The sequence below is a fragment of the Erythranthe guttata genome, chromosome 12, assembly GCF_056151865.1.
Source record: "Erythranthe guttata isolate IM_541 chromosome 12, IM_541, whole genome shotgun sequence".
In the NCBI taxonomy this organism is placed as follows: domain Eukaryota; kingdom Viridiplantae; phylum Streptophyta; class Magnoliopsida; order Lamiales; family Phrymaceae; genus Erythranthe; species Erythranthe guttata.
Genome location: NC_142544.1, coordinates 20,575,525 through 20,602,566, shown reverse-complemented (window position 1 = coordinate 20,602,566; position 27,042 = coordinate 20,575,525). Strand labels below are relative to the sequence as shown.

The 27,042-nt window shown below is 35.9% G+C and overlaps 7 protein-coding genes across 12 annotated transcripts; all 7 read left to right on the top strand.

Moving 5' to 3' along the window:
* The first annotated feature begins 714 nt into the window (after nt 1-714).
* LOC105970008 (LMBR1-like membrane protein) lies at nt 715-5,517 on the top strand. The gene is made up of 14 exons (XM_012994785.2): nt 715-1,419; nt 1,513-1,598; nt 2,291-2,406; nt 2,502-2,612; nt 3,008-3,106; nt 3,208-3,330; nt 3,563-3,625; nt 3,809-3,873; nt 4,024-4,133; nt 4,217-4,331; nt 4,445-4,510; nt 4,663-4,773; nt 4,857-4,923; nt 5,016-5,517. Exons 1-14 carry the CDS (start codon nt 1,070-1,072, stop codon nt 5,061-5,063), a joined length of 1,530 nt encoding a protein of 509 aa, XP_012850239.1. The 5' UTR covers nt 715-1,069; the 3' UTR covers nt 5,064-5,517.
* A 539-nt stretch (nt 5,518-6,056) lies between these two features.
* On the top strand, nt 6,057-8,535 carry LOC105970011 (S-adenosyl-L-methionine-dependent methyltransferases superfamily protein). Its single transcript, XM_012994789.2, has 7 exons — nt 6,057-6,213; nt 6,328-6,389; nt 6,798-6,931; nt 7,330-7,475; nt 7,562-7,633; nt 7,715-7,816; nt 8,016-8,535. Exons 1-7 carry the CDS (start codon nt 6,153-6,155, stop codon nt 8,186-8,188), a joined length of 750 nt encoding a protein of 249 aa, XP_012850243.2. The 5' UTR covers nt 6,057-6,152; the 3' UTR covers nt 8,189-8,535.
* A 2,247-nt stretch (nt 8,536-10,782) lies between these two features.
* Nucleotides 10,783-15,003, top strand: LOC105970009 (vacuolar cation/proton exchanger 3). 3 transcript variants are annotated; one of them, XM_088826087.1, is made up of 13 exons: nt 10,783-11,020; nt 11,768-12,228; nt 12,427-12,494; nt 12,662-12,690; nt 12,813-13,009; nt 13,099-13,311; nt 13,403-13,534; nt 13,620-13,736; nt 13,838-13,891; nt 13,990-14,106; nt 14,228-14,318; nt 14,430-14,494; nt 14,592-15,003. In XM_088826087.1, the coding sequence occupies exons 2-12, from the start codon at nt 11,794-11,796 to the stop codon at nt 14,489-14,491; spliced, it is 1,515 nt and encodes a 504-aa protein (XP_088682213.1). In that variant the 5' UTR covers nt 10,783-11,020; nt 11,768-11,793; the 3' UTR covers nt 14,492-14,494; nt 14,592-15,003. The 3 variants fall into 3 exon arrangements, with proteins under 3 accessions (XP_088682213.1, XP_012850241.2, XP_088682212.1); XM_012994787.2 differs by lacking the exon at nt 10,783-11,020 and having other exon boundaries at nt 11,809-12,228; XM_088826086.1 differs by lacking the exons at nt 10,783-11,020; nt 14,592-15,003 and having other exon boundaries at nt 11,828-12,228; nt 14,430-14,495.
* Nucleotides 15,004-15,895: 892 nt separating this feature from the next.
* Nucleotides 15,896-17,941, top strand: LOC105970010 (cis-prenyltransferase 4, chloroplastic). Its single transcript, XM_088826088.1, has 3 exons — nt 15,896-16,469; nt 16,549-16,616; nt 17,344-17,941. The coding sequence occupies exons 1-3, from the start codon at nt 15,972-15,974 to the stop codon at nt 17,786-17,788; spliced, it is 1,011 nt and encodes a 336-aa protein (XP_088682214.1). The 5' UTR covers nt 15,896-15,971; the 3' UTR covers nt 17,789-17,941.
* Nucleotides 17,673-21,999, top strand: AIRP2 (RING/U-box superfamily protein). 4 transcript variants are annotated; one of them, XM_088826092.1, is made up of 8 exons: nt 17,673-17,813; nt 17,995-18,091; nt 18,294-18,430; nt 20,026-20,169; nt 20,581-20,731; nt 20,833-20,899; nt 21,007-21,241; nt 21,644-21,999. In XM_088826092.1, exons 4-8 carry the CDS (start codon nt 20,105-20,107, stop codon nt 21,852-21,854), a joined length of 729 nt encoding a protein of 242 aa, XP_088682218.1. In that variant the 5' UTR covers nt 17,673-17,813; nt 17,995-18,091; nt 18,294-18,430; nt 20,026-20,104; the 3' UTR covers nt 21,855-21,999. The 4 variants fall into 4 exon arrangements, with proteins under 4 accessions (XP_088682218.1, XP_088682217.1, XP_088682216.1 ...); XM_088826091.1 differs by lacking the exon at nt 17,673-17,813 and adding an exon at nt 17,835-17,853; XM_088826090.1 differs by lacking the exons at nt 17,673-17,813; nt 17,995-18,091 and having other exon boundaries at nt 18,291-18,430; nt 20,995-21,241.
* A 237-nt stretch (nt 22,000-22,236) lies between these two features.
* On the top strand, nt 22,237-23,675 carry LOC105970040 (chlorophyll a-b binding protein CP29.2, chloroplastic). Its single transcript, XM_012994817.2, has 2 exons — nt 22,237-23,080; nt 23,154-23,675. The coding sequence occupies exons 1-2, from the start codon at nt 22,580-22,582 to the stop codon at nt 23,517-23,519; spliced, it is 867 nt and encodes a 288-aa protein (XP_012850271.1). The 5' UTR covers nt 22,237-22,579; the 3' UTR covers nt 23,520-23,675.
* Nucleotides 23,676-24,300: 625 nt separating this feature from the next.
* LOC105969957 (uncharacterized) lies at nt 24,301-26,372 on the top strand. Its single transcript, XM_012994728.2, has 4 exons — nt 24,301-24,756; nt 24,849-24,921; nt 25,123-25,285; nt 26,005-26,372. The coding sequence occupies exons 1-4, from the start codon at nt 24,591-24,593 to the stop codon at nt 26,128-26,130; spliced, it is 528 nt and encodes a 175-aa protein (XP_012850182.2). The 5' UTR covers nt 24,301-24,590; the 3' UTR covers nt 26,131-26,372.
* Nucleotides 26,373-27,042: the final 670 nt, after the last annotated feature.

The window sequence follows — 27,042 nt, the reverse complement described above, 5'->3', positions numbered from 1 at the left end:
TGAATATATCAGCTCATAAAGTATATACTTGGAAAAACTTACTAGTAACCTCGATCACTCATCATGCCTTATTGTAATGAAATAAACTTTCATTTTTATATGCACCTTACCTTCATTTAAAGTTTAAACTCTCTCTCGGATATAACAATGTGATCCGTGTATGCCGACATGGAAATGCGGAGCGATCGTAGAAACCAAAATCTACTAATGAAAAAAAAAAGCTTCAGGAGAACTGAAAAATGATAAATTTATGAAGCTTGTTTAGATGAATTCATTTCACACCCTTTGATCCCATTTGATCTATTTTCTTGAGTTGTTGCTGTACTTGATTTATTTGAAATCCAAATTTGTCCATCCAAATCTAACCTTCTTATATGTGAATTTCTTCCATTTGCATTCACTGCAATTTTTCTATCTTCCATATGTTCCACAATTAACGAGTAATTTTATTACACATTTCGTTTAAAAAAGTTTACGTTAACCTTCACCAACGCAAGTCTTGCACTCTTACTAACAGGGCCGGCCCTGGATGGGGCGAGCAAGGCCCAAGTCCAGGGCCCAATTATTTTGCGGGCCCAAATTTTCATTTTTTATTTATACATTATATATTTTTATTATATGCAAAAAAATATTGTTTCATGGAATAAAAAAAAGTAAATGATCAATGAATTAAAGATTAGCTAATATAAAACCTATATCTGGGACACAAGCATAGAGGTTTAATTAACCATTAAGATCATACAATTTGGCCTCTACATTTTTTGTCAATCAGGTGCTTAAGAGAAAAACAATATTAAAACTTGCAGTCATTAACCACTAATTAAATTAAACTTTCTTCTTTAACAAAATTATAAAGATGGGAGCCAGAAATTCAAATTTCCCGAGGCCAATACGGTAAATTTATTGATCACGCGACAAAGGCCAACCAGCCTGTCCGCCCGACCTTCTCTCGTCAAACACTCACCGGAGCAATCCTCTCTCTCTCTCTCTCTATTGGAAGACCAGATCCGAAGAAAATCGACATTGCTTCGGATCTCCAGCGGCGGTCTTTTCTTCCTCCCCGCCAGAAATGGGGGATTTCAATTTAGCCCTAGTGCTCGTTGCGATAATCGTTTGTGTGCTTGTTTTCATATTCAATGTGTATCTACTCGTTAATTACCAGCATCCTGATGACGCCAATCAGGCATACTTCCCTAAATTTGTCGTCGTCTTGGGGCTCTCCGTCGCCGCCATTTCTATTTTAATGCTGCCGGCCGACGTTGCCAACCGGCAGGCATGTCGTCACGCGATTTATAACGGCGCTTGCAACCTCACGCTCCCCATGAAGGAGTTGTGGCTCGCTATTTACATTCTGGATGCAATCCTTGTTTTCTTCGTCATTCCGTTTGCCATGTTTTATTACGAAGGAGACCTAGACAAGTTAGAAACCCTTTTCAAATTTAATTTTTCGTTTTCTGTAACGATATTAGTTGCGTTTTGCACGACAATTCTGATTGGCTGTGGTGTTTTCAGGACTGTGTGGAAGAGGATGAAAAGTGCATTGGTTTGGGTGATTGTTACAGCTATTATTTGTGCCCTCGTTCTTGGAATTTTATACGGTATATCCTCTATAAAACTTTGTTTCTCATATTACGGCAATGTCGCGGATAAACGGGGTAAAATGTGATAAGTAAGCTCTGGGTTACATAAGTTTCTTAGTCTTAGTTGGGAAGCCTCAGCTTCTCTAAGCCCAACTTGTCGGTTCTTATGTGATGATTAAGTTATTTAGCGCATCTCAAGCAGATTGTTGTCAATGTCATGTTATTCATTTTATATTCAACTTATATGAACAGATCATCATTCAAATTTATGTTTGTTGCTAACATCTTCATATCTAAGTTCATTTGATTACTTCAAAATTTCATTCTTATCTATCCGCGATAACTGACATTGTTTTCCTCGCATCATCATATATGCAATGTAATTGTTTTCTTTTCTATTCATGGTTGTTGGATGATACTACATCTACAATTTGCTGACAGTTCCTGCAAATTTAACATGTTAAAAGAAAATTGATTCCACTGCTAAACACGGTGTGTACATTTCTGTGCCATGGAATAAATTGGTGGCATCAGATTACTTTTTTTCTACATAAATGTGTGCCATCAGTGTGATTAAACTTTATATATACAAGCTCCGTCGTGTATTTTTATTTTGTAAAAAATAGAAAGGATTTTTAGGAATAATATATTATTGAGAAACTAAGATTAGTATTCACTTTTGTGTAATTTTCGGATTGTCTATGCCCTAGGGGTTGTGGGGAAGGTGGACTTCACTGTTAGGCACCTCTCTTCATCCACTACATCCTTCCCGTCGTCGTGGAGCTTCTCCGAAAGTCAACAATGTATCGATAGTGGAGCAAGACAGGTCAGGAAGCATATTGATTATTTAAGTAACTGGTTGGTTTTACTTCGTCAATTATACTAATTTGTTCTCATTTATTTTCTTTTTTCTATTTTCAGTGTTCTGCATATATTGCACCTGCTTCATCTGAGACAACTTGGACCATGCGCACTACATTCCCAGAATATATTGTTGCACTTGCTACAATTGTTGGATCTGTGCTTTTCACCGTATGTCACACCTTGCAAATATCCCACAACTCAATTCTTCATGATAATGATAGGGGTGTCGTGATTTCCTCTTGCAATATATTTCTGATCAGTGACATGAGATTTTTCCTGTTACTCATAAATGCATGATAGATGTCTTAGGGGTATGCTAGTCAACATCAATTTAGCATTTCAGCTGTACCAAATGCATGTGGCGGCATACTTGGTTGATACTAGTATCTAAAAGTTTCCTAAGTCTTGTTGATTGAGTAGTCATTAAATTAAAGTGATTATAGTAGATGAGGACATGCAACATTTTTTGCTATATCTGGTTGGACCCTTCTTTCCTCGACATATATTTTTGTGTCACTTACATACTTTGTGCTCAAGATTTATGCTTGCTACTCTCTCTCCAGATTTTTGGTGGTGTTGGCATTGCTTGCCTGCCATTGGGACTCATATTTTCATTTATTCGGCGCCCTAAGGCCGTTATTACACGCTCTCAGTATATCAAGGTACTTCAGTTTTAACATGGTTTATATTTTCCTTGTGAAATTATGGAATTGGGGTCTATAAGTACAATTTACAAATGAGGCTTTATTTTCGTCTCTGGCAGGAAGCAACTGAACTGGGGAAAAAAGCAAGGGAACTTAAAAAAACTGCTGATGCACTTCACCAGGAAGAAAGGAGTGGCAGTAAGGGAAGAAAATGGCGCAAAAATGTGAAAACCGTAGAAAAGGTTTGTTGTCTTATGTTTGCTTCTTTATACATGAAGTCCATGATCTATTAGTTCTTATTTATGTGCTCTCTGCAATAGCTTAGTTGGTTTGATTGGTGCCATCTGGTTCAACTACTTCACTTGTCACGCATTTTGCTTTATTTAATCAATTCAGAATGGTGCATCATTTGTTGAACTTTTTTTTGAGCCAATAAGGCAATATTTATTTATACAAGTGTTTCTTGACTCGCAGGAGGTACTTCTCTTGGAAGAAGATGTGAAGGCCTTGGAAGAGATGTATCCTCAAGGCGAACAGGTGATTTATGAGTATAGAAATTATTACATATTTCAGTTTCTCTTTACTATGGTAACTATGTCAATGATAGATTTTAATTCCCTCGGCTTCACTCAGCTCTACGAGGAAAAAAAAAAGGAGAGAAAAGAAAGAAAGAATAAAAATAAACTGATCTCTGATGATGATGTTGCCAAAATTTTGCAGGCTGAAACAGCTTGGGCTATGACTGTTCTCAGCTACCTTGGTAAATTGGTATTTGGAGTTCTAGGGTATGTTCTTGTTACTCATGCATTGGACTTTGCCAGTGTGATTCCTATCATTGCTTCCATTGGTAGTCCTAGAACGTCGATAGTTCATGCTTATTTATTCCCTTGGCTGATTGGGATAATGCAACTAAACAATTTTCATTCCTTGAACAGGTTGATCGTTTCAGTCGCTTGGATTGCACATATTGTGATATACTTGCTGATTGACCCTCCTCTTTCTCCATTTCTTAACGAGATTTTCATCAAATTGGATGACGTTTGGGGTAACCTGGAATTTCTATTTGTTGTTGTCTTTGCTTCTTTTAACGAGTCGTCCATTTGATGGATACGCTTCTTTGTCTTCAAGGTCTTCTGGGCACTGCAGCATTTGCATTCTTCTGTTTCTATCTTTTGCTTGCTGTGATAGCTGGGGCAATGATGGTTGGCCTGAAATTAGTTTTTATAACGATCCATCCTATGAAGTATGTGTACAAAATTTTGTTTTTTCCCACTGTTCAAGATTTTGCTTTGATTATCTTCTCTTTTAGTGATCTCTGGCATTTGATGTTATTGCATGATATTTGATTGTGTACAGATGGGGAGCTACTCTGATGAACTCATTTCTTTTCAATGTGGGTCTGATTCTTCTTTGCTCAATCAGGTGAATTTCCAAAGTTTGTCAAATTAGTAAATGCTATTTGTTGAACTCGTTTAATATGCACCCAGTGTGTGTTTTAGCATTCACTTCTGCTTGTAAAGAAGTTATGCTCCTGGTGAATTTCCGAAGTGATAATGTTCATTGATGTTATGCAGTGTGATTCAGTTCTGTGCCACTGCATTTGGATATTACGCCCAAGCTACTGCTGCTCAAGAAATATTTGGTCACACCCTGCAATCTCTTCGCGGAATCAAATATTTGTACAAGTCAGTTACCATCTCATTTTTTCTTACTCAAAAGTTGTTGGGAATGAAAATTTATGGCGCTAAAAATATTTTTGCTGTTCCAGATACAATGTGTTTCAAATTGGCTTCATTATTTTAGCGGGGCTCACATTTGTGTATTATGCAGCTTTTGTAAGTTTCTCAACTTTGAACTTTTTGATATTTATTTATTTATACTTTTGAGTTCTTGTGAGCTCAAAGCTGTTATGCACTTTGCGTTTCAGGGATGGAGAAGAAAAAAGACTAGAGGCAGATTTCAACTTTCCACATAAAAACATGCTCTGCTCTGCTCTGAACCGATCTGAAATTGAAACTGCTGGATTTCTTGATTTATCTTTAACATAAGTGATGTTCATTCTGGGATGCATATCACTCGGCTTTATTGATTTAGTTTCCGGGAGTAGAAGACGTAACATTATTCGAGAACCAATTACACTGCAAAGGTGGAATTTGCATGACCCTTGGGTTAGTATCATTCCTCCTGGTTTTGTTGATTTGGCTTGTATATCTGCCCAGCGTATTATTTATTTTTCTTAATTTTTTTTTGTAACTGTCTTTGCTGGTATTATTAACATGTAAGAATTTGAGGATGTATCCATAATGTATGTATAGTGTCAATTATTAGTGAGCTGTAAAAGTTTGTCATGTTAGCTTCTTTGCCATGTAATTTCACCCCATTCATTTGTATTCGTTGATTCACCCTATAAATAACTTCAATTATTGTCAGGGGATTGTTTTGGTCATTGCAAGTTCGTTCACTGCTTCAGTGGATGCACTAATTGAAAAAACAAGGGAACAGTGTATACAATAAATAAATTCGTTACTGGATAAGTCTTTCAAAGATGATCCGAACACGAACATGTATAAGTCTTCCAAAGATAGATATAAATACTTGGAATCTTAAACAAACTCAATTAAACACAAATCTAGTTAACATCTTGTTTTTCCCAAGAAACCCCAAAGCGAGTGGAATTAAATCAAGCATTGCGTCTCCAAACCTTCCCACAGTCGTTTTCTTGAGGTCAATATCTTTTTCGAGGTTGTTTACGTGTTCGTGCGGTGAAGGAAAATAATTATCGTTAATGTCAATTACTGAAACATTCTGCGGACTTGCATTAAAAAAAAAAAAAAAAAAATAGTTATTATCTGTGCATGCTTTCCCTCAATGCCTTTTGCTTCCAAACGCCTAACCATAGCAGTTCTGTCAATAGTAAATCCAATGTGAATTATTTTAATTGGGCTTTCCTATAAACGTTAAAGGTATTTGGGCTTTCCTCACCCAACCAAAAAGCCCGTATAGGTTTTGAGCATTCAAAAAACCCAATTGTTGGCTCAGTCCAAAACAGCTTCCGCGCAGCAGAATGGACATTGCTCTTTTTTCCCCTTCTTCGCTTTTCGCCGACCCCGATGGTAGCTCCTCCGGTAATCCATCTTCATTTTTCCGTTGAGTAGAGAGAGAGCAAAACTCATAATTTTATATATTTATACTTTTATATCCCTAATTATCAATGATTTTGTTTCTTTTTCTATCTCCAGAAGAGGAAACGATTGAAACCCATGACAACTTCGTCGAGAGAAAGCACCAATTTCCTGGAACGGTATGTTTTTTTTTTTTTTTATTCTTATTTTTTCTTCCGATACAATTTGGATATGAAGGTGTTAGATTCGGTATTAGTTTATGTTCACTTATTTTTATTTAAGTAGCTGGGTGAGTGCTTATCTGTAGGTTTGATAAAATGTGGTAAACTTGATAGAGAAATCAGTAGTTGAGAAAGATGAGAGTTGACCTAACACTGCCATTGGTGATTGTACATTTACTGCATTTGAGATCAAGTGTTGCATATAAATCTCTTAGAGTTTTGTTTTGATGATGTTGTTATTGTTGAATTTAAAGGTATGCGAAATGCGTATTATTATTGGTATGCGAACACGAAGCATTATGTTTTTTACCTATTTGGTAGAATCATCTTCTTGAAGCTTATTTGTTTATTTCGACTTGTGTGCAGGAATTGCTCGTTAGAGAATTTTCTTTTCACCAATTAAACGCTAATCTACTGTGGCCCGGTACATTTGCATTTGCAGAATGGTTGGTTCAGCATAGATCAAAGATAGAGGGAAGGAGAGTATTAGAATTGGGCAGGTATAATTTATTGTACCTTTTTCATAATAATACTTCTATTTGCATTTTCAGAATTGCTTCATCTCCTTTGCGTTGTTTTAAATCTTATATATGTACATAATTCTTAGTTTTCATGAGCTCTAAAACAATATCTCGTAACACCAAGTTTGGGCCCTATCTTTTTAGATATTAAAAGAAGATATGTTTCGAAATTAATTCGATGATATTAAAGGAAGATGTCCTGCATATTTTATGAATTTATTTATTTTCTGCAGATGAGCTGGATGTATAACTTGAGCTACAATTTTATATTCCCTTAAAGAGTTATTACTGAATCTTTCAGCGTTGGAAAGCTATTAGTTGTATCTACAGTTTAAACTTTGTGTTTCTGATGTTCGTTTCTAAGACTATTATTGCAGTGGAACTGGAGCTTTGGCCATCTTTTTGGCAAAATCTTTTCAACTTGACATCACTACATCTGATTATGATGATGTTGAAATCGAAGAGAATATAGCTCATAATTGCCGGATAAATGGAGTTGCTTCCGTGCTTCCTCACATAAGACGTAAATTCTCTTGCATAATGTTTAATGCTTATAGCTAATTTGATTTGGATGGATAGTAAAATCTAGAGAAAAATTTCCTTTCCCAGATTCATGGGGAGATGTCTTTCCTATTTCTGATCCAGATTGGGACCTAATTATTGCAAGTGATATTTTACTTTGTAAGTGACGCAATTCCTTCCTGCCTTTATCATATTGAATAGATATAATGAATGAATAACGATGACTCATTGTTTTTGCAGATGTTAAGCAGTATGGCAACCTTATAAAGTCCTTATCATTTCTCCTCAAATCTTACAAACCAAAAGCTAGCAAGGAGGTTGCTTGTATGACTGGACACAACGGTATATATTTCTTGGTCTTTTAATATACGTTTCTGAGATTGTAGTTAATGAATTTAGTGAAATAAATATTCTTGCCGACCCGTAATTACGGAAGAAATGAGCTCTTGGGTTATAATTGTGGGCTAATCTTATCTTGGCTAATCTTATATTGCGAACCAAACGATGTCGATGTCTTAGTATAATATGCCATCTAACACAGATCAATTTCCGTTGATTCGACCAACATTCTTGATGAGTTGGAGGCGAAGGATAGGGAAAGAGGATGAATCGATATTCTTTAGTGGATGCAAAGAAGCTGGTCTTGAAGTCGTTCATATTGGTTCTCGTGTCTACTCTATCAGCTTAAGAGGGGACACATGTGAATTTAGCTAAAATAACATTTGGTGAAGTCAATTGAAAATTTTGCTCCGGAAAATATCTTCAAGAATGTATGTTTGTTATGGATTTGTGACCACAAGAACATTTGACAAGCTGCCCGTTTTGGCCTATTTCCTTTCCGATTTTTTAGTTAAAGCCATATTATGAAGTGTATGTTAGTGAATGATTTAGATATTGGAAAGGAAACCGTGTGATATTTTAGTTGATATTAGAATGCTGATTGTTGAGGTATATGAATTAAGAGTAAACGTCATCGCCATGGAACTGTTCAAGAATTATTTATTGAACTTGTACTTATATTGTACTTTATAGAACTTGAATTGACCACTCTCAACAAAGAATATATTTGCGTCACTGAATTCTTCACCAGTTTGAAGGTGTAAAATATAGAGTAAAAAGCAGTTTACCCCCTAAACTATGACCCGTTTTGCACTTTACCCCCCAAACAAATTTTTTTTGCACGTTTTTACCTGAACTCATTTATTCGTTGCACGGTTCCCCCTGAACTAAATTTTCCGGCAATTTTGACCGGAATTCTAAAACATGTGCAGTGCACGTGAGATTTGCAGGGATAAATTTGTCCATTCACATACATCCTATATATTAAATATAAATTAATAGTTTAAATAAAATAAATAAATAAATAATCTAAAAAAAAAAAAAAGAAAAAAACAAGAAAAGCTGTAACTCACCATCCTCGCAAACCCAAGCCATCCCCAAGCCCCAGCCAAAAAACATCTCAACTCAAATTTCAAAAAATCAACTCAAAGCTCAAAACCTCATTTTCTTAAGAGAATCTTTCTTGTTTTTGTTCTTATTATTTTTCTCCTTTTCATTCTTATATATGTTTTAGATTACGAATGATTGAATCTCAACAAAATAGACATCTGATCCCACAAAAAGAATCGATACACTAAAGTCAACAACCAGAAACATATTGATCATGATTTCAATGGAGAAAATAAATAAATAAATAAATAATGTATAAAGCAGCAGTAATTGAAAAAAGGGTAGAATGAATTGAGAAGAGAGAGAACGGCCATGGCGGCGAGAACGGCCACGGCGGCGACGGTGTTGTCGCCCTGGCTGAGGCAGAGGAGACGGAGAATGGTCATGAGGCAAATTACCTTGTTGAGATTTAGGGGCAGGGAACAATTTCTCCGGTGAAAGAATTTCTTGTTTTTCCCCAAATTCTCGGGGTGGTTTAATTGTTGTGGCGATTGGTAGCACTTTTTGTGGAGGATAAAGTTGCAGGGTTTGCCGGCAGAGGTGGCATCGGCGTCAGCGTCGAGTTTGCCGGCGGAGAACGGGAGCAGTGTTAATGGTCAAAGGAAATCTCAAATTGTCATTTCCAAAAATTCTCCAAATTTAATTCAAATAAAGTATAATTATATAGCTTCCATCTTTGAGTTGGTGGTGAAAAGTCACTCGGAGCAGGTTTTCTACGGCGGCGATACTAGTAGACAATTTTGGTTCTCTCATGTTTGCAGGCTTTTCTCGATGAAGGAGGAGGAGGGTGCAGGTTTTTCTCGAGGAAGGAGGAAGAGGGGTTGCAGATTTTTGCTCCTTTTCTTTTCTTTTATTATTATTATTATTATTATTATTATTATTATTATTATTATTATTTGTTTTTTTTCTTTCTTTTTTATTTAGTTTGATGAATGTAGGGGAATATACACTTTTGACCCTGCCAAACTCACGTGAATGGCATGTGGTGTAAGATTCCGGTCAAAATTGCATTTTTAGGGCACCGTGCAACAAAAGATTAAGTTTAGGTAAAAACGTGCAAAAAAAAATTGTTTAGGGGGTAAAGTGCAAAACGGGTCATAGTTTAGGAGGTAAACTGCTTTTTACTCTAAAATATATGGAAAATCTGCCGACTGCCAACTTATTTGAAATTGAAGAAAATGGGACAAAACATAACAAAAAGAAAATTAATAATAAAATTGTATGGTGCAAAATGTAGAGATATGGTATTATTATTATACTGAAATAATAATAAAAATTGGTCCAAACGAAAGTTCGAGGAAATCACCTGTTGGTGTTTGCGGCAATCTCAGCCAACTGATATTCACATGGCCTGCTCGCATTACAATCCAAACAATTCCTTATATATATATTCAAATCGTGTGACACTGAAACTCAATTTTTTTCTATTATATGACATGTTTAATTTAAATCATTCCTTATATTTGTTATGTTTTCCATCCTTTTTAAGTTCTACAAACAACAAGCTATAAGTTAATTTAATTGTTCGTCAATTCGATTTTCCTAATCTACAACATGACTAGGCTTTCAAGATTTATACAAAATTGAATTGAAACACAGATTTGAAAATCGTAGAGGAAGTTGTCTTGTTAGCAAAAAACGATGAAACAGAAGACAGCTTGTTTTTCAGTTGAGGTAGAAATAGGAAACTTCGCAGAAGCAGCACAAGTTTGTCACTCAATTCTTCAATTATATGAAGCATTTATTGTTGTTCTGTCCATATATGGTTATAGTTGATATCGACTTTGATTATATATTTCATTATTTGTCATCATCATATATATATGTATATATTTGCATGAAATTATTTCGAAAATATTATTTAAATAACTAATCAAAATCTAACTGAAATACGTAACTAAACAAAAAAAAAAAAAACAACGAAATCCAGCGTATAAAAATTAATAGTGAAGGAGCTAGCTGCAATAATTAGGATATACATATATACACATATAATAGGAAAGTGTTTGTCTTGTTGTAGAAGCAAATTGGTAAGCAGGCCACGACACCTTTCGAGCAGTTTTATGCAGGAAATTTCGAGGAAGTTTCAATGTACAGGTACACCACAGCCGTACATGCTACAAGTGTGTATGGTATGGGTTCACTAAAACAGAAATTAGTTTCATCGAATGGTTATCATTTTATGTTCCTCGTCTACGCTCATCCTTCGATCCTTTAATTTATCGTTTAAAATTTGGATAAATTAAATTACCAACACTTGCCAAAGTTAAACTATGAATAACACATCTTTCGTGTACTTTGCAAACTATTATACGGAAGTGTAAATTTACCCAATACACCAATATGGTTGGTTGCGGATTCTATTTATATATCTCCTTAAGCTAGCCTTTGGATATCCAAATCCATTTAAACATATATAACTCGGAAGGAATTGTGATTTATATTTTCAGATTTTCTAGTTTTTTTCTTGACTAACCATTAGTTTGAGGGGTGAAAATAATTCAACAAACAATTGGGTGCTATTTTGTAATTTCACTAATCTCATGGAGTGTCTATAATTTATTCAAATTTAGACACACAAATTAAGGAATTCATTAAATTGATTTTGTTTTGACAACTGACAAGAAAACCTAAAATTACACTTGTAATTAAAAAGATTATCTTACCATTAATTATCATATTTATTTTTATCTCTATAATTTATTAATCAAGGCTAAAATTAGTAGAAACATAATTATTCTGCAATAAAATCCTAAAATCATATGTTTTTTTTTTACTATTTATTTTAATATCATTTTTGAAATAATCACCAACAATTAATTAGTTTGTTGGCATCCCTAACAGTGACAGTACATTAGGTCATTAGGTGTATGTATATATATGCTCACGCTGATGCAGTACTCGCTCACCACCTAAAATCAAACCGCCAATTGTTCATCAAATCCCTGATACGTGTGCCTTCTTCTCTCCCTAAAACACACACACACACACACACAGAGGAAATGCCAGAAAGACGAGATTCGGGAAAAATGGCAACAACTACAACTCAACAAGAAGCATTTTTGGAAAATGGAAATATAAAGTTGTTGAGCAGAGAGATGAGACATGGCAGCCGCACTGCACACAACATGTCTTCATCTTCTCTGCGCAAAAAATCCGACAGGGCCCTTGTTTCCAAAATCCGGGTCGGGTTTCTAAGGATGTTTTTTACCAATCTTCAAGAGGTCTTGCTCGGCACAAAGCTTGCTGTTTTGTTTCTCGCTATCCCAGTCGCCATTGTTGCTCAATTCTGCAATTTTGGAAGTGTAAGTGCTTCTTCTTCTTTTTTTTTTTTTTTTTTTGAAGTTAGGGTTTCATTTTTTCACTAGCCAACTTTTACATTTGCCTAATTGAATTAATAAATGCATGGAGAGTTAGTTGCATGCATGCAATTAATCCATTGTTTTTATCATTGACTTTGTTGTATAATAATTATTTAATGCTGTATTCTCTTGCATAAACAGCCATGGGTATTTGGTTTGAGTTTAATTGGACTCACTCCTCTTGCAGAGCGCGTCAGCTTCTTGACAGAGTAAGAATATAAACGGATAATGTTTTTTTTTTTTCCTTTAATTTATTTCCTTCTTTTTTATTATTTTATTATTATTATGTATTATATTATAAGATATATATTTTTCTGGAACAAATTCTTTATCAGCTGTTAACGGAATATCCTTTCCATCTTGTAAATAAATGCAGGCAAATTGCTTTCTTCACAGGTCCAACAGGTGATTATTAGATTCAATCATTTCAATTTTTAAATAACAAATTATTATCCTAAAAGTTACATAAAATTAATTGATGAATAAAATTAAATAACAAATTGGTGGAATATAATTTAATTTTGCAGTTGGAGGACTCCTAAATGCAACATGTGGAAATGCAACAGAGCTAATAATAGCTATATTTGCACTCACTCAGCACAAAATAGCAGTTGTGAAGTACTCCCTATTGGGCTCTGTTCTATCGAACCTTCTTTTAGTTCTCGGAACCTCTCTTTTCTGCGGTGGCATCGCAAACATGTCCAAAGAACAAAACTTTGACAGAGTATGAAATATTAAATTCTAATTTAATGAATTTCAAAAAAATTCTCGAAATATACGTTGTTGTAATTGTTTCTTGCAATAAATTGACAGAAACAAGCGGACGTAAATTCGATACTTTTGTTGCTGGGACTATTGTGCCATGTGCTACCATTGATGTTTAAATATGCTGGAAAATCGCCTGAGTTGACAGCAGTTGGGACGCTTCAATTATCGAGGGCTAGTTGCATTGTGATGCTTATTGGCTACATCGCTTACTTAGTTTTCCAATTATGGACCCATCGCCAATTTTTTGAAGCACAAGAGGTTATTGACTAGCATCACTATAATATCCAATTATGCTTGAATACATTTTTAGTTAGAAATATTAAACATATTATAAATATTATTTGATTAGGATGAAGAAGATGATGATGTGGTGGCAGATGATGATTCGCCGGTGATTGGATTCTGGAGTGCATTTGTTTGGTTAGTTCTGATGACCGCCGTTGTAGCTTTACTTTCGGAGTATGTTGTCGGCACAATTGAAGTAAGCTCATATAAATATGTATATATATAATTAAGTTTTTTTTTTGAAATAAATGCTAATTAAAAATATTGAATTATATATATAGGCTGCATCAGATACTTGGGGATTGTCAGTCAGCTTCATCAGTGGTATTCTACTACCAATTGTTGGAAATGCAGCTGAACATGCTGGGGCAGTCATCTTTGCATTTAAGAATAAATTGGTTGGTTAATCGTTTTATTTATTTCCGTATTTATAACGATTATTTTAACAAATAATTTCATATTCGTTTAATGTTAATGATACGTATTTTGTGCAATACAGGATATAACTCTGGGTGTTGCTCTAGGCTCAGCAACTCAAATTGAAATATTTGTGGTAAGAAATATTGATCGAGATCACCATAGTATATATAAATTCGAAATCATTTAATTTGGAGATACTAATTAATGTTGATTACTTGTTGAAATATGCAGATCCCGTTATGTGTAATAGTGTCATGGATCATTGGTATAGACATGGATCTCGATTTTAATCTTCTTGAGACAAGTGCACTCGCTATGTCAATCCTTATAACAGCTTTTACATTACAGGTAAAAAAACTATTGAACTTTTAAATCTTTAAAATACTGGATTTTACATATTGTTTTTTAACGTTAATTAATTTGTTGACAAATAAATCATCATCACTAACAAAATGAAGTTCGTGTACAGGACGGAACATCTCATTACATAAAGGGACTGGTTCTTCTGCTATGCTACGCCATTATCGCTGCATGCTTTTTCGTGTATAAGGATTCACCTGGTAAGCACTACCAATACTGAGAAATCTGTAACATCATTCGAATTTTGAGATTTTCGACAGATTATAACTTACTCGATCATATATTAATATTATTATTCAATTTGTTTGCAGATAGTGCAGACCCCACCAGCTTATTAGGATTGGTACCCTCTGCAGGCACAATGAGAGTTTAAATGGTATATATTTAATTTCTAAGTTAGCATAATGTAATGATATTTTTAATATTTTCACATATCTTTATTAGTACTAACAACCAATAGTATATGTTTGCAGTACTTTGAGCAGATTGGATACGCATATGTTATTCATTTATTGAAATGGAGATGAAATCTGCAATATCGATCAAGCATCAATCAAACTTGGATCCACTCTAAAATGGGTAGAATGGGATTGCATAATGGTTTCAAGATTTTTCAAGGAGCTGATGAGCTGTTTGTTATGGAACAGTAAAATTGGCTGGAGCATGAGATGCACCATGTTTGTTTTTTCTGCTTCTTGTATTGTTATGTAATTATTATTTTGTTGAGTTTATTATTATTATTTTTATATTTTTTTGTGTGGCCAATACCAATGTTTGTCTGGAGCTTGTAATATGCATCTATATGTTTCAAATTATTGAAATAAAAAAAATATTTTTTTGTGTCCACCATTGTGAGAATTGGAAATGAATTATTATGTTGATCAACATTACATGTAAGCAGGGCTTAGCTCAACTGGTTTCGGAGGTGGTAAGTTGGTGCAAGGTCCTAGGATCGAATCCTGGCAGTCGCAGTGTGGGAATTTCAACTCCAATGAGGGTTGATTCCTTGTGGGCACCAGTTCCGGGTCCGCTACCTTAACGGGCCGTTGAGTTACCATGATTTACATTCCTCCATCAATCCTTGTCGGGCCAAGGGATGGGGGCCCTGGGGGCGAGGGATTTCGCCTTTTGGTGTGATTTATATTCCTCTATCAATCTTTGTCGGGCCAAGGGATGGGGCCTTTTGGTGCAAGGGCTGATCCTTACACGTGGCAACCTAAGGGTATAATAGAAATTTAAAAGGTAAATTACAACCACCCCTGAGGCATGGTCAAATTACGAAAACCCCTCTCCTGTTTGAGTAATTACAACCACCCCTTAACTATAAATCTTCTTACAAGTCGGTTTCAAATTTAGTGGAATCTTTGAGATTATATGGATTATTATCACTTTTGTACCGTTTTATCCTATTCGAACTCCAAATTTTGAAGCAAGATGATCATAATATGTGTTTTTTTGGCTTGTATATATCAGATTGTGGTGCATCATAAACTGTATTTTTACACAAAACGAGCATATTCCACGAAATTTAAATGATTATGTTGAATTTGATACCATAGGGTTGAGGTGTAAGAAAAAATCATAGTTAAAGGGTAAATGTAATTATCCAAACAAGAGGGTTTTTTTTTTAAATTGACCATACCTTGGTTGTAATTTACCCAAATCTATATAATATGAGGGCCTCAAATGAAATCATCGATCCCGGCCCAAATGCACAATATTTGTGGACCTCTTACATTATTAAAATAATAAATTCGAGGCCTTTTATATGCAGCAAATCAAAATTGAATGTTCTATTCATTATTTGAAAATTAGGAGACGAGCCCAAAGGCGTTCCCCGCCATTGGTTTTCAATGAAAAATATCCCTCCAATTTTGGAAACCCTCAAACCCTTGCACTTTCCAGATCTGGCAGCAATGGCAGCTTTCTCTCTCCCGCTCCACTCCTCATTCACTCCCTCACCCCTCAAACCACAACTCTTCCGCCACTTACAGCGCCTCAAACTCTCTCCACATGCTCGTCCTCCCGTGATTTCCTCCGCCAGCAACGCCGCCGACGTCACCGGACCTACAGGAAACGAAGTCGTGGTCAACGGGATACCGCCTGATTATTACGCCGACGGTGGTTCAGTTCAGCTTCCCCCAAGGCTCCAGAGAGAGTTGATGCCGAACCACGTCGCGATAATTATGGACGGTAACAGGAGGTGGGCCGACTCGAGGAATTTCTCAATCGTCTTCGGTTACGAAGCTGGCTTTAGGGCCTTCAAGCGGCTGATCGACTTGTCTTGCAATTGGGGGATCGGGACTCTTACGGTGTTCGCTTTCTCATCTGAAAATTGGTGCAGACCTAAGGTAAAAAATTATGCAGCATTCATTTTCTACGCCTGAATTTACTTGGCCTTGTTTTCTAATGTGTAGTTTTCTGTCTCAGGTGGAGACTGATTTGTTGATGGGATTGTTTGAGCGAATATTGAGATTTGAGCTGGAGCACTTCATGAGGTATTTAATTAACCTGCTTCCACCTAATTCATTACTCACAGAATATTATTGCTTAATGCTTATTGATTTGTATCAATTGTGGGGAAGTAGGATAATTAAAATTTGGTGTTATATCAGCTTCCTTAATTGTCAATAGTAGCTTTAGTTGAGAGACTATGTAACACAACCTATCTCCAGATATCGGTATCTTGCTGTAGACTTTGGGCATAAGCACTCATGGAATGGTTAGTTATTTCTCCGTTGTACCAATTGAACCGAGCTTGAAGTCTCCCTTCAAGTGACAATCCAGTTCGTCCAACTTTCTCGAAAGTCTTGCTCTAACGAGTCCACTATCCAGTTTATCTGTTAAATTAATAATTGATTAATTTCCTGCAGCAAATAATTTTTTAGAACATATATGCATCCTTCCAAGAATGTCGAGTTTTCAACTGTGGGTTTTACCAATAAATTGTGTTATAGAACATATATGGTTGTCAATAAGCTTCGGTTGACAAATCGTAGTCTCTTTCTTGTTCTTATTCCGCCCTTTTCTTTTCTTCCTTATTCCACCTAACAGTCTTTGGAATTCATTTCTAACTTTGTAGCTCTAGTTTGTGATTATCATTTTCAGGTTATCTTCTTGCCAGCATTCTTTGTAGTCAAATGTTTATGTTAATACAAGCAGGACTGACTTGTATTATTATCCATGTGGTTGTGTCTCTTATTTGTTTAACGGATTTTTGGACAGAGAGAACATAAGGATATCTCTTATTGGGGATGCCACTAAACTGCCCAAGCAATTACAGTCACTGGTAGTTGATGCAGTGGAAGCCACACAAAACAACTCGCGCCTTCACCTGATCGTGGCAGCTAATTATAGTGGTCGAAGTGATGTTGTGCAAGCTTGCCGAAAAATTGCATTCAAAGTCAAAGATGGTCTCATTGACCCGAATGATATCAACGAGTATTTAGTTGAAAGGGAGCTCGAAACAAGCTGTACTGATTTTCCACACCCTGATCTGCTAATACGGACTAGTGGCGAGCTTAGAATGAGTAATTTTCTTTTATGGCAGCTGGCCTACACTGAACTGTATTTTACGAATGCGCTTTGGCCTGATTTTGGAGAAGCCGAGTTTTTAGAGGCTTTGTGTTCCTTTCAGCAAAGGCAGAGACGCTATGGGGGAAATCTTTGAATTCAGCGGTGCAAATAGCTTGGAGGTGGAATATGCCTGTAATACGTGTATATATAAAAATATAGGTGTATATTTATAACTTATAATACACACAGTATATATGTATATACGATTCTAATTATATATATAATCTATGAAGACATGTTACTAAAACGTGTTTCTATTTTTTCGGAAATTACAAAAATTGTCCAACACGTGTTGGACAGGCGTAGAGAGGCTGGACTTGATGAGTGATATCCTGATCAAGTCTTCATGAGAAATATCTACGTCTCCCTTCCAATGGTACACAATTCGATACATCAGGTATATAGCTCCATTAAGATGACAGTTGATGATGTAAGTTTCTTTTACAACATAGAATTTATTGCATCATATTCATATGAGCTCTTATTGATTAGCATAACATTGAACTCAAAATGAAACCCTTCTTCAGATTCAAGTTTCTGTAATTTAATCTTATTGTTACTTAAAGGTTTACTTTTAATATGCTATGATATTAAAACAGGTTTCTTAGGGCAAAAGAACCAGGCAGGCTAAATGGGCACTTCTCGTGGGGGCTATTGGTTGCTGCAAGCAAATGGTTTTCCGACACATCACACAATAAAGCCGATATGTCCATATCATCTCTTTCGTCAATTAGAGGTTAGTCCGTCTTTTTCATGGCCACTTAACATATCATATTCTTTATTTTACACAATAGATGGACCCGTTAACCTTAATTAATTAATTAATGGACTAATGTTACTGTAAAAAAAAAAATTCTTTTTCGCCTCATGGATCCATCATTTTAGATATTGAGCGGTATTGTTACGGTGCACCTGGTGCATCATTCGTCCTCTATCCATAAAAATCAAATAGATAATAATTTCGAGTTTTGGTTATGAACAAATCTATGTACACTATGAATGAAAATTGTTGAACACATTCATACAGATCATTGTATTACATCGTCACTCAATTGTTAATTCCTTTCTTGGCTCTCTTGCAACTTGGATAATAAACAGGGAGCTGATAATTTTATTATTTTTAGATGTGGTATAAGTTGTAAAACAACTTACGCACATTGGATGAATTAACAAATTATTATTGATATGACTCAAGCTTATGCTGATCCGTGTGGGGAATTAGTCCTTGTATCATCAATCATTATCATTTTACTCTAAAGCTTTTTTAGAAGTAATATATTTGACAAAATCAGCCTTCTAAGTTTGATTTGTTTTTTCTTCGGGTCCCACGTTAACAAGTTCGTATCAAATTTAATAATTCTAAGTTAAAAATCATTGCATTTACAGACGAAGATATAGCACTTAGCCTCTAGCCAGATTAAATGTAGAAGCAACTAGATCAATTTAGCCAAAAACCAAAACAATTTTCTAATCAATTAATTTTAATTTCCCAAAAAATAAAATTGTTAGTAAGCCACTTTTAATTATATATCTTGCATGGATGACACCCGTCAATGAAACACAAACATGTTCTCATCGTGGTCGTGGTCCTCTGTTTTTATCTCCCATTCATTAAATGCCATTTTTTTGTACCAATACAATTTACTACCATAAAAAACAATTGTTGGTTTATTTATTTGCTTATAAATCATCAAATAAAAAACACACCAGCAACACCAAAATAATCTATAATCATAAGGACTGATTTTTAATGCGATAAATCTTTTCAAATAATGAAAAAGTACAATATTATATTGAGGAAGTCAAACTCATTCTTTTGGCGTCTTTAAGAGTGTGTCGTCTTATTAATTGGAAAATTACATTAAAATTTGAAGAGGTCTAGAAATTGTAAAATAGGATGGGTACCGAGTAAAGTCAGGTTTGGGATATATTTGTCAATAAATGAAAACTAATTAGGCAAACAAAAGCAAACACAGCGCTAACAGAATTTCATCAATCTTTGCGTCAGCTAAAATAAAAAAACAAAACAAACAAACCCAATTAATTAAACAAATGATTAAACGACAGTACAGTAACTGAAGCGTGCGGTCCAAGCGAGAAGGCTTAGTGTATGCACTGGTGACTTTAAGAAACCCCACCTCACCCCCTTCCGGCCTCTCCAGAAGCAAACTCCTTCACGATACTTCTGGATATTTCCCAATTTTTGCCCTTTTTGGGGACGAACAGAAGTTCAAGATTTTTTTTTTCATTGTGGATTTTGGCTTGTTGTTCTTTTTTGAAATTTTTTAATTGAAAAAGGTGGGTTTTTTGAGATAGTGGAAATTTTATCAGGGAGTTAGGAGAAGGTGGAAAAAATAATTACAGGTGAAAAATTGAATGGGAGTAAGAGAAGAAAGAAGAGGGGAGGTTGATGACGAAGTCTTTTAAAGATTCTCTGAAAGCGCTTGAAGCTGATATTCAACATGCCAACACCCTGTAAGTTTTTATTTTTTGTTCTTCGTGTAATTCTTTGTGGGGACCCTTTTGATTTTTGTCTTTCTTCTGTGAACTTTTGGGTTTATCTCCTTCCCCAATAAATAATTCTAACCTGATTGATTGTATGTTGGTGTATTAACCAAAAAAAAAACATTTTAACTTGATTGATTGTGTGTGGTGGATTTGGATGTGAATTGTTGTAAGAGAAAGCATCCCACAGTTGAACATCTAACTTATTTCTGACTTGATTAAAATATTCTATCAAGAGAGAAAAGTGACTGGAACTTGTCACATAGTTACTCATGGCCTCAACACTTTAGTTTTTCTTAAGAGGTATGAAATATGATTTAGATTTGGGTTTTAATGTTTTTTTGGTTCTTTCTGTTGTGTGTTCTGTGTTTTCTTGAACAGGGCTTTGGACTATTCAAGGGAATATGATGGGGCCTGCCTTCAGATGAGGCTATCATACAGCCCATGTGCCCACATTTTTCTATTCCTGGTTCAATGGGCTGATTGTCACCTTGCTGGTGCACTTGGGCTGATTAGGATCCTTATTTACAAGGTAGTCTTGTGTTTTACAAATATTGTGCATTGTATGCATATTCCTTGATATATCGGGTTCTCTGATGATCATGAAAATTGATGGTTTAGTAGTAATTGTAGGTATATGAGGATGGCAAAACAACCATGTCCGTTTGTGAAAGAAAAGCCAGTTTAAGGGAGTTTTATGGTGAGTATGCTTAAAACTTCGAATTACGCAATTTACCATGTTCTCGGATTGGCTGTTTAGTTATATATTGTTATAAAATTATTATTCACTGGAAGACATTTGGTCAGGTGTAATATTCCCCTCTTTGCTGCAACTCCATAGAGGAATCACGGACGTTGAAGAGAGAAAACAAATAAAGATTTGTGCAACTAAATACAGGAGAAGAGATGAGATGGACAAGGGTAAGCTCTCTGAAATTGAAATAGAGAGAGAGGAAGAATGTGGAATTTGCATGGAAATGAATACCAAAGTTGTCTTGCCTAGTTGCAGCCATTCCTTGTGTATGAACTGCTACAAGAACTGGTAAGTAAAACCCATTCTGTTTACAAAATTGATGTGTTACACGATGAAACGGCCGTAGAAGTTGTAGTGTTTAACAATTACATGAACCTTACCCTATGTTGAGTTTCTATTCCGTACATGGTTGTGATTGTATCTTTTCTGCCTGTCTATTATCTTAAAAGTAACATGAAATGTTTTAGTTTTACGCAGCCATAATATAGGTTTTGACCCCTGAACTTAGGATATAAAATTGGGGGATATCGAAATATATTGTCTGAAAAGCAAGGAGGATATATAAGTAACCATCTATCTCGTATAAAGCTCAAGCTCATTGTTTTCGCATGCTTCAAGATTCCTGACTTTTTCTTAAGGAAAACAAAATAGTTGAATTGATCATGTTGTTACACTTTGCTGTTCGTACAGGCGTGCTAGATCGCAGTCGTGTCCATTCTGTCGAGATAGTCTCAAAAGGGTGAATTCGGGGGAACTTTGGATCTACACTAGCAATTGTGACATTACTGATTTATCTACCATTGCAAGGGAGAATCTGAAAAGACTGTTCATCTATATAGACAAGTTGCCTCTCGTTGTTCCAGATCCAATGGTAGTTACTTACGATACTCATTTTCGGTGAATCATTAGGGTTGTGGTGTCAATTCTTTGTATATAGATTGTAATTATTGTATATTTATAAGATTCCATTCTGTACATCTGATTCTGTATTTCAAGCTTACAAATTGTGAATACATCATTGTCCCCTCAGGTAGCAGCATCTTCTCTCCAGATTCTTTTATATATTGCATTATTGCAATTTTCTGAATTTGACAGTGTTATAAAGAATTAATTACATTTATGGAATTTAATTGGTTTTAATCCAATTAAATTTAACTTACTTCAAGTATATAAATGAAATGTGGAAGATTATATGATAAAGTGTAGCATGTATGAGAATATGAATGTGTATTTGGACTTAACAACAATTAAAAATATACTTAAAACCTGTGTACAATGTCCAGGTTGGAAAATGGAGATATTCTGATTTATGATATGGTCCAATCTTAAGGAATCCTGTGAACCACATAAAACAATCCTAGGTGGCAAGTAGCTTCCCTTCCAACACACATTTGTAATCACTCACTGATAAGAAACAGATAAGGCAGAGACTCCCACCACCCTTGGATCGATTCGTTCCTTCCATCCAACGGCCACCATCTCTCCACCTTTAAAAAATAAAAAATCTCCATCTCCATCACGATAATCCCAGCTTTTATTACAGGCTCTATAACCCAACCAAGCTTACGAATCTCCCTCTCCACACTCCACAACACTTCATACTCCTCCCTCAGATCACATTTCGCCATGTCCGCCACCACCGTCGCCGCCGCCGCCACGGCCTCCTCATTCATGGGCACCCGCCTCCCGGAGGTGAACGGATCGAGTCGGGTCCAGGCCAGGTTCGGATTCGGAACCAAGAAAGCTGCACCCAAGAAAGCAAAGAAAGTCATCCCAGACCGCCCATTGTGGTTCCCAGGAGCAAAGTCCCCTGAATATCTCGACGGAACCCTCGTCGGCGACTACGGGTTCGACCCATTCGGTTTGGGCAAACCCGCCGAGTACTTGCAGTTCGATTTGGACTCCCTTGACCAGAACCTAGCCAAGAACTTGGCCGGTGACATCATCGGAACCAGGACCGAGCTCAGCGACGTGAAATCAACGCCGTTCCAGCCGTACAGCGAAGTTTTCGGCCTTCAGAGGTTCAGAGAATGCGAGCTCATCCATGGTAGGTGGGCCATGCTCGCTGTTCTCGGCTCCTTGACCGTCGAGTGGCTCACCGGCGTCACCTGGCAAGACGCCGGAAAGGTAATTAATTAAATTTAACATAATTAATTATGAATTAAAGAAGAGAGAATCTCAGATCAATTTGTACGCATAGGTTGAGCTGATCGATGGATCATCGTACCTTGGGCAACCACTTCCATTCTCCATATCCACATTGATCATTATCGAGGTGCTCGTGATCGGGTTCATCGAGTTCCAGAGGAACGCAGAACTTGACCCGGAACAGAGGCTATACCCGGGTGGGTCCTACTTCGACCCATTGGGCCTTGCAGCTGACCCGGAAAAGAAGGCAACCCTTCAGCTGGCTGAGATCAAGCACGCCCGCCTTGCAATGGTGGCGTTTTTGGGCTTTGCAGTCCAGGCTGCGGCCACTGGAAAAGGACCACTCAACAACTGGGCGACCCATTTGAGTGACCCGCTCCACACAACCATTTTGGATACCTTCGGATTTTTCTCCTAAGCAATTTGTTTGTTTATGGATCTTTTTTTTAATAGTTGAGAACATGTTAATTAGTGCATAATGAAATGAACTTTGAACGTTCTCATCGTCTTGTATAAACTGTAATACTATCACTATTATATTATTTGACATTGTTAATTAACTCCTATTTGCTAATCTACATCTTTATAACTCCAACATTATAGTTAATTAACTAACATTAATTTTGCACGCAGTTTCTATAAAACATGTCTCATACGTGTATATTCATTTCAATCTGGATACATATCAATTTATATTGTTCCAACTTAGGAAATCTTATTAGGTTTCGGTTTCGGTTCGGTTCTTTGTGAAAATTATTTCCCTCCTTAGCAGACGTAGAGATGATGATGTAATAGATGAAGCTTCGGATGCTGGTCACCAAATAAGCAATCACCAACAGTAATAGACCGATATCGATGATGATAGCACAAAACGTGCAGTTGTCAACGGATCTTGCTTCAATCACTGTTGTGCACACACATGGCCGTTCTTGAGAATTCGGGGACCCTACACGAGATTTAAAGGACAATTCAAAACGAAAACCCTTATTTGACATCAATTTTATTGAACGACGTTGGAAATTGAATGTATAAAAACATATATAATATGCTAAAACTATCAGAAATGACCATTTTTTTTAATAGTCTAAAGATAATTATAAATGACCTTATAGGTCAAGTATTTAAAAATAAAGATTTAAAGTCATATAACTAGTCAAAAAATAACACTCATCTATATTTAGTTTCACTAACTTTTTACTAGTCGAGATAATAATTCTAAATGAAAAGAAAGAAAAAAAAAAAAAAAAACCAAAGAAATTGCCCACACACACATCAAATAATAATAATAATACCATTCTTTGACCCTTTTTAGTCATAAATCGCTAGAAGAAGCTGGCGATTTCACTTCAAATTGAAAATAACGACTGATCCGCAGCAGCTCCTCTCCTTCACCACCGTCAAAATCCGCCTCCCCCTTCCGACCGCGGCTGCTCTTCCCCTGAAGTTTTCGTGAAGCGTTCATGTAGATCTTCAATTTGTGTACAGAGAAATGACAACTAAGAATTTCGTTTGGAATTTAGCTAAAAAGTACTTCACCGCAGGTCTAATAGGCCTCACAATTTCTGACCGATATGCGAGCCTTACAGCTGTTCGCGGTTCATCAATGTCTCCCACTTTGAATCCCCATGCCGGAAACTCCAACAGATTTGCGTTTGGTAACTTCGCTATTTTCACCTATGTATCTATCTATCTATTGCCCTTTCTACTTTTGAGTCTCTCTTGTTGATTGTGTGTGTTTTCCTTGCAGATGACTACGTATTAATTGAGAAATTATGTCTCCAGAAATACAAATTCTCACGAGGCGACGTCGTTGTTTTCCGGTAATTTGATCGATTCTCCTCTAGATGTTTCACCTAAAACTAAACCAGCAATTTGTGCACATTTTCTCTTTAATTGGGACAATGCCATTAGATTGTCTGTGTTAGGAATATTCACAGGAAATTTCGCTTAATCGCATTAGTGTAAATTTTGCTTAATCTGCTGTTGATATGGTGATGAATTATATTGAATTTGTTCTGCAGTTCCCCAAGTAATTATAAGGAGAAACATGTGAAGAGAATTGTTGGCTTGCCAGGTGACTGGATCGATCTCTCTTCGATTGACACCTTGAGAGTCCCTGAAGGACACTGTTGGGTTGTGGGAGACAATTCAGCTTTTAGCACAGACTCAAGATCGCATGGCCCGGTACGAAACTGTACTTCTGTAGTTATACAATCATATAATGTCGAAAAAATACATGTAGTTTGCATTGGTTACAATTATGGTACAATTTGGCAAGAAAGACTTTCGGAAGTGCTATTCGTACAAATTTTGACTTTCTTGGTATTATTATACATTGGTTTGATTGTCGTTTCTTTTGTCGAGCAACAGTATAGGATGAACCACCTAAAACATATTTTATCGTTCCATTTGTCTCTATATTGAGGTATTTATGCCGTGTGAAGTTTGATTTATCTGTTGCGCGGAATTTGAATTTGAATTGAAGTATGTACACTACACATCAAATCATGATATTGTCAAATGCTTGGAGCCAATAGTGTCTATGCTATAGTTGCTTAAAAGGTGATGCTGCTTCAAGAATTACTTAGTGATTGTCTCATCGTGTGGCATTAATTGATGATAATCTTATAGAAGTTCTCAAGTACATCATGGTTTTGCAACTTAACATATGATTAGCTTTATGTCCACTATTTGACCAATCATAAATCGAACTGAATTGAACCCGAATCAGCTCATGTGATCATGTTGAGTTCCCAAATCATATTAAAGCTGTACAAATAGTCTCTCTTTTATTTGTTGGGCCAAGATACTAATCAGCTTTATAGTAACGTAGTCATTATGCTGAAGTTGTTCTAAACGTGATATTATTGCAACTTCTTTGACTAAACTGTCAACTTTCACAGATTCCTTTGGGTTTGATTTGTGGACGGGTTACACATGTTGTATGGCCACCTCAAAGAATAGGTAGAATTGATGGTACAGTCAGCATTTTGCCTGAAGTACAGGTTCATGTTTCAGAAGAACATTGAGACTGAATATTTCATGGTTGAAAGCCCAGCCAACAAGTTCTAAATCACGGCCTTCTCCTCGAGATTTTTTTACACCAATATCCTATTTGACCATTGGTTATTTAGAACCAATGGATGGTTCTTTTCTCTGGATTACATTTCCTTTGTTCCCCATTTTATCATTTTCTTCACTTGTTCGATTTCTCATATGCCTTTGGTTAAGACTTAAGAATTTATAAAATTGCATTACCTAATTTGGACTAGATCTTCTAGCAATATGGGCCAGACCTTTCATCTCGGGCTTGAATATGATATTTGTTTCCAGAATTAGCCCACTGAAGATTAGAGTCGGCCCAATCAAGTTGCTTCACGTGTATACTGGATAAATTAATTATAAATACATGGATTGTGTGATATAAATATTAAATACATTTTGAATATTAATAGTAACGATCTACCACTTCCAGATTGACAGTCAGATATTGATCGTAAAAAACCTTTCGAGTTAACTTAATGAACCAAATTCGAACATATTTTTGTTCAATAAGCTACAAAATTTGGTTCCAATTTGAATTCTTCTAGAAAAATAATAAATATAACAAATTAAGTTGCTTGATTTCAATTATTGTTTGGCTCGATTAAAGCTAGTGCGAGCCAAGTCTTGATCATGTGGGTCGATTGGATAGATGGATGCATAAATCCTAATATGCTATGAGATGTCTCGTATGTGATCACATCATGTCATCATCTCTATTAAAGGGGGGATTAGGCTTGTTAATTGCAGTTGCAACAACCAGATTAATCTATAATTCACGGAGATACGACTTTCAGGTCTTTCTATATATATATATTAAAAAAATAGTTATAAATAAATTTAACGGTCCCGAAATCGAATAGAAAATGAAGTAGAAAAAAGAACAAACACCAATAGTC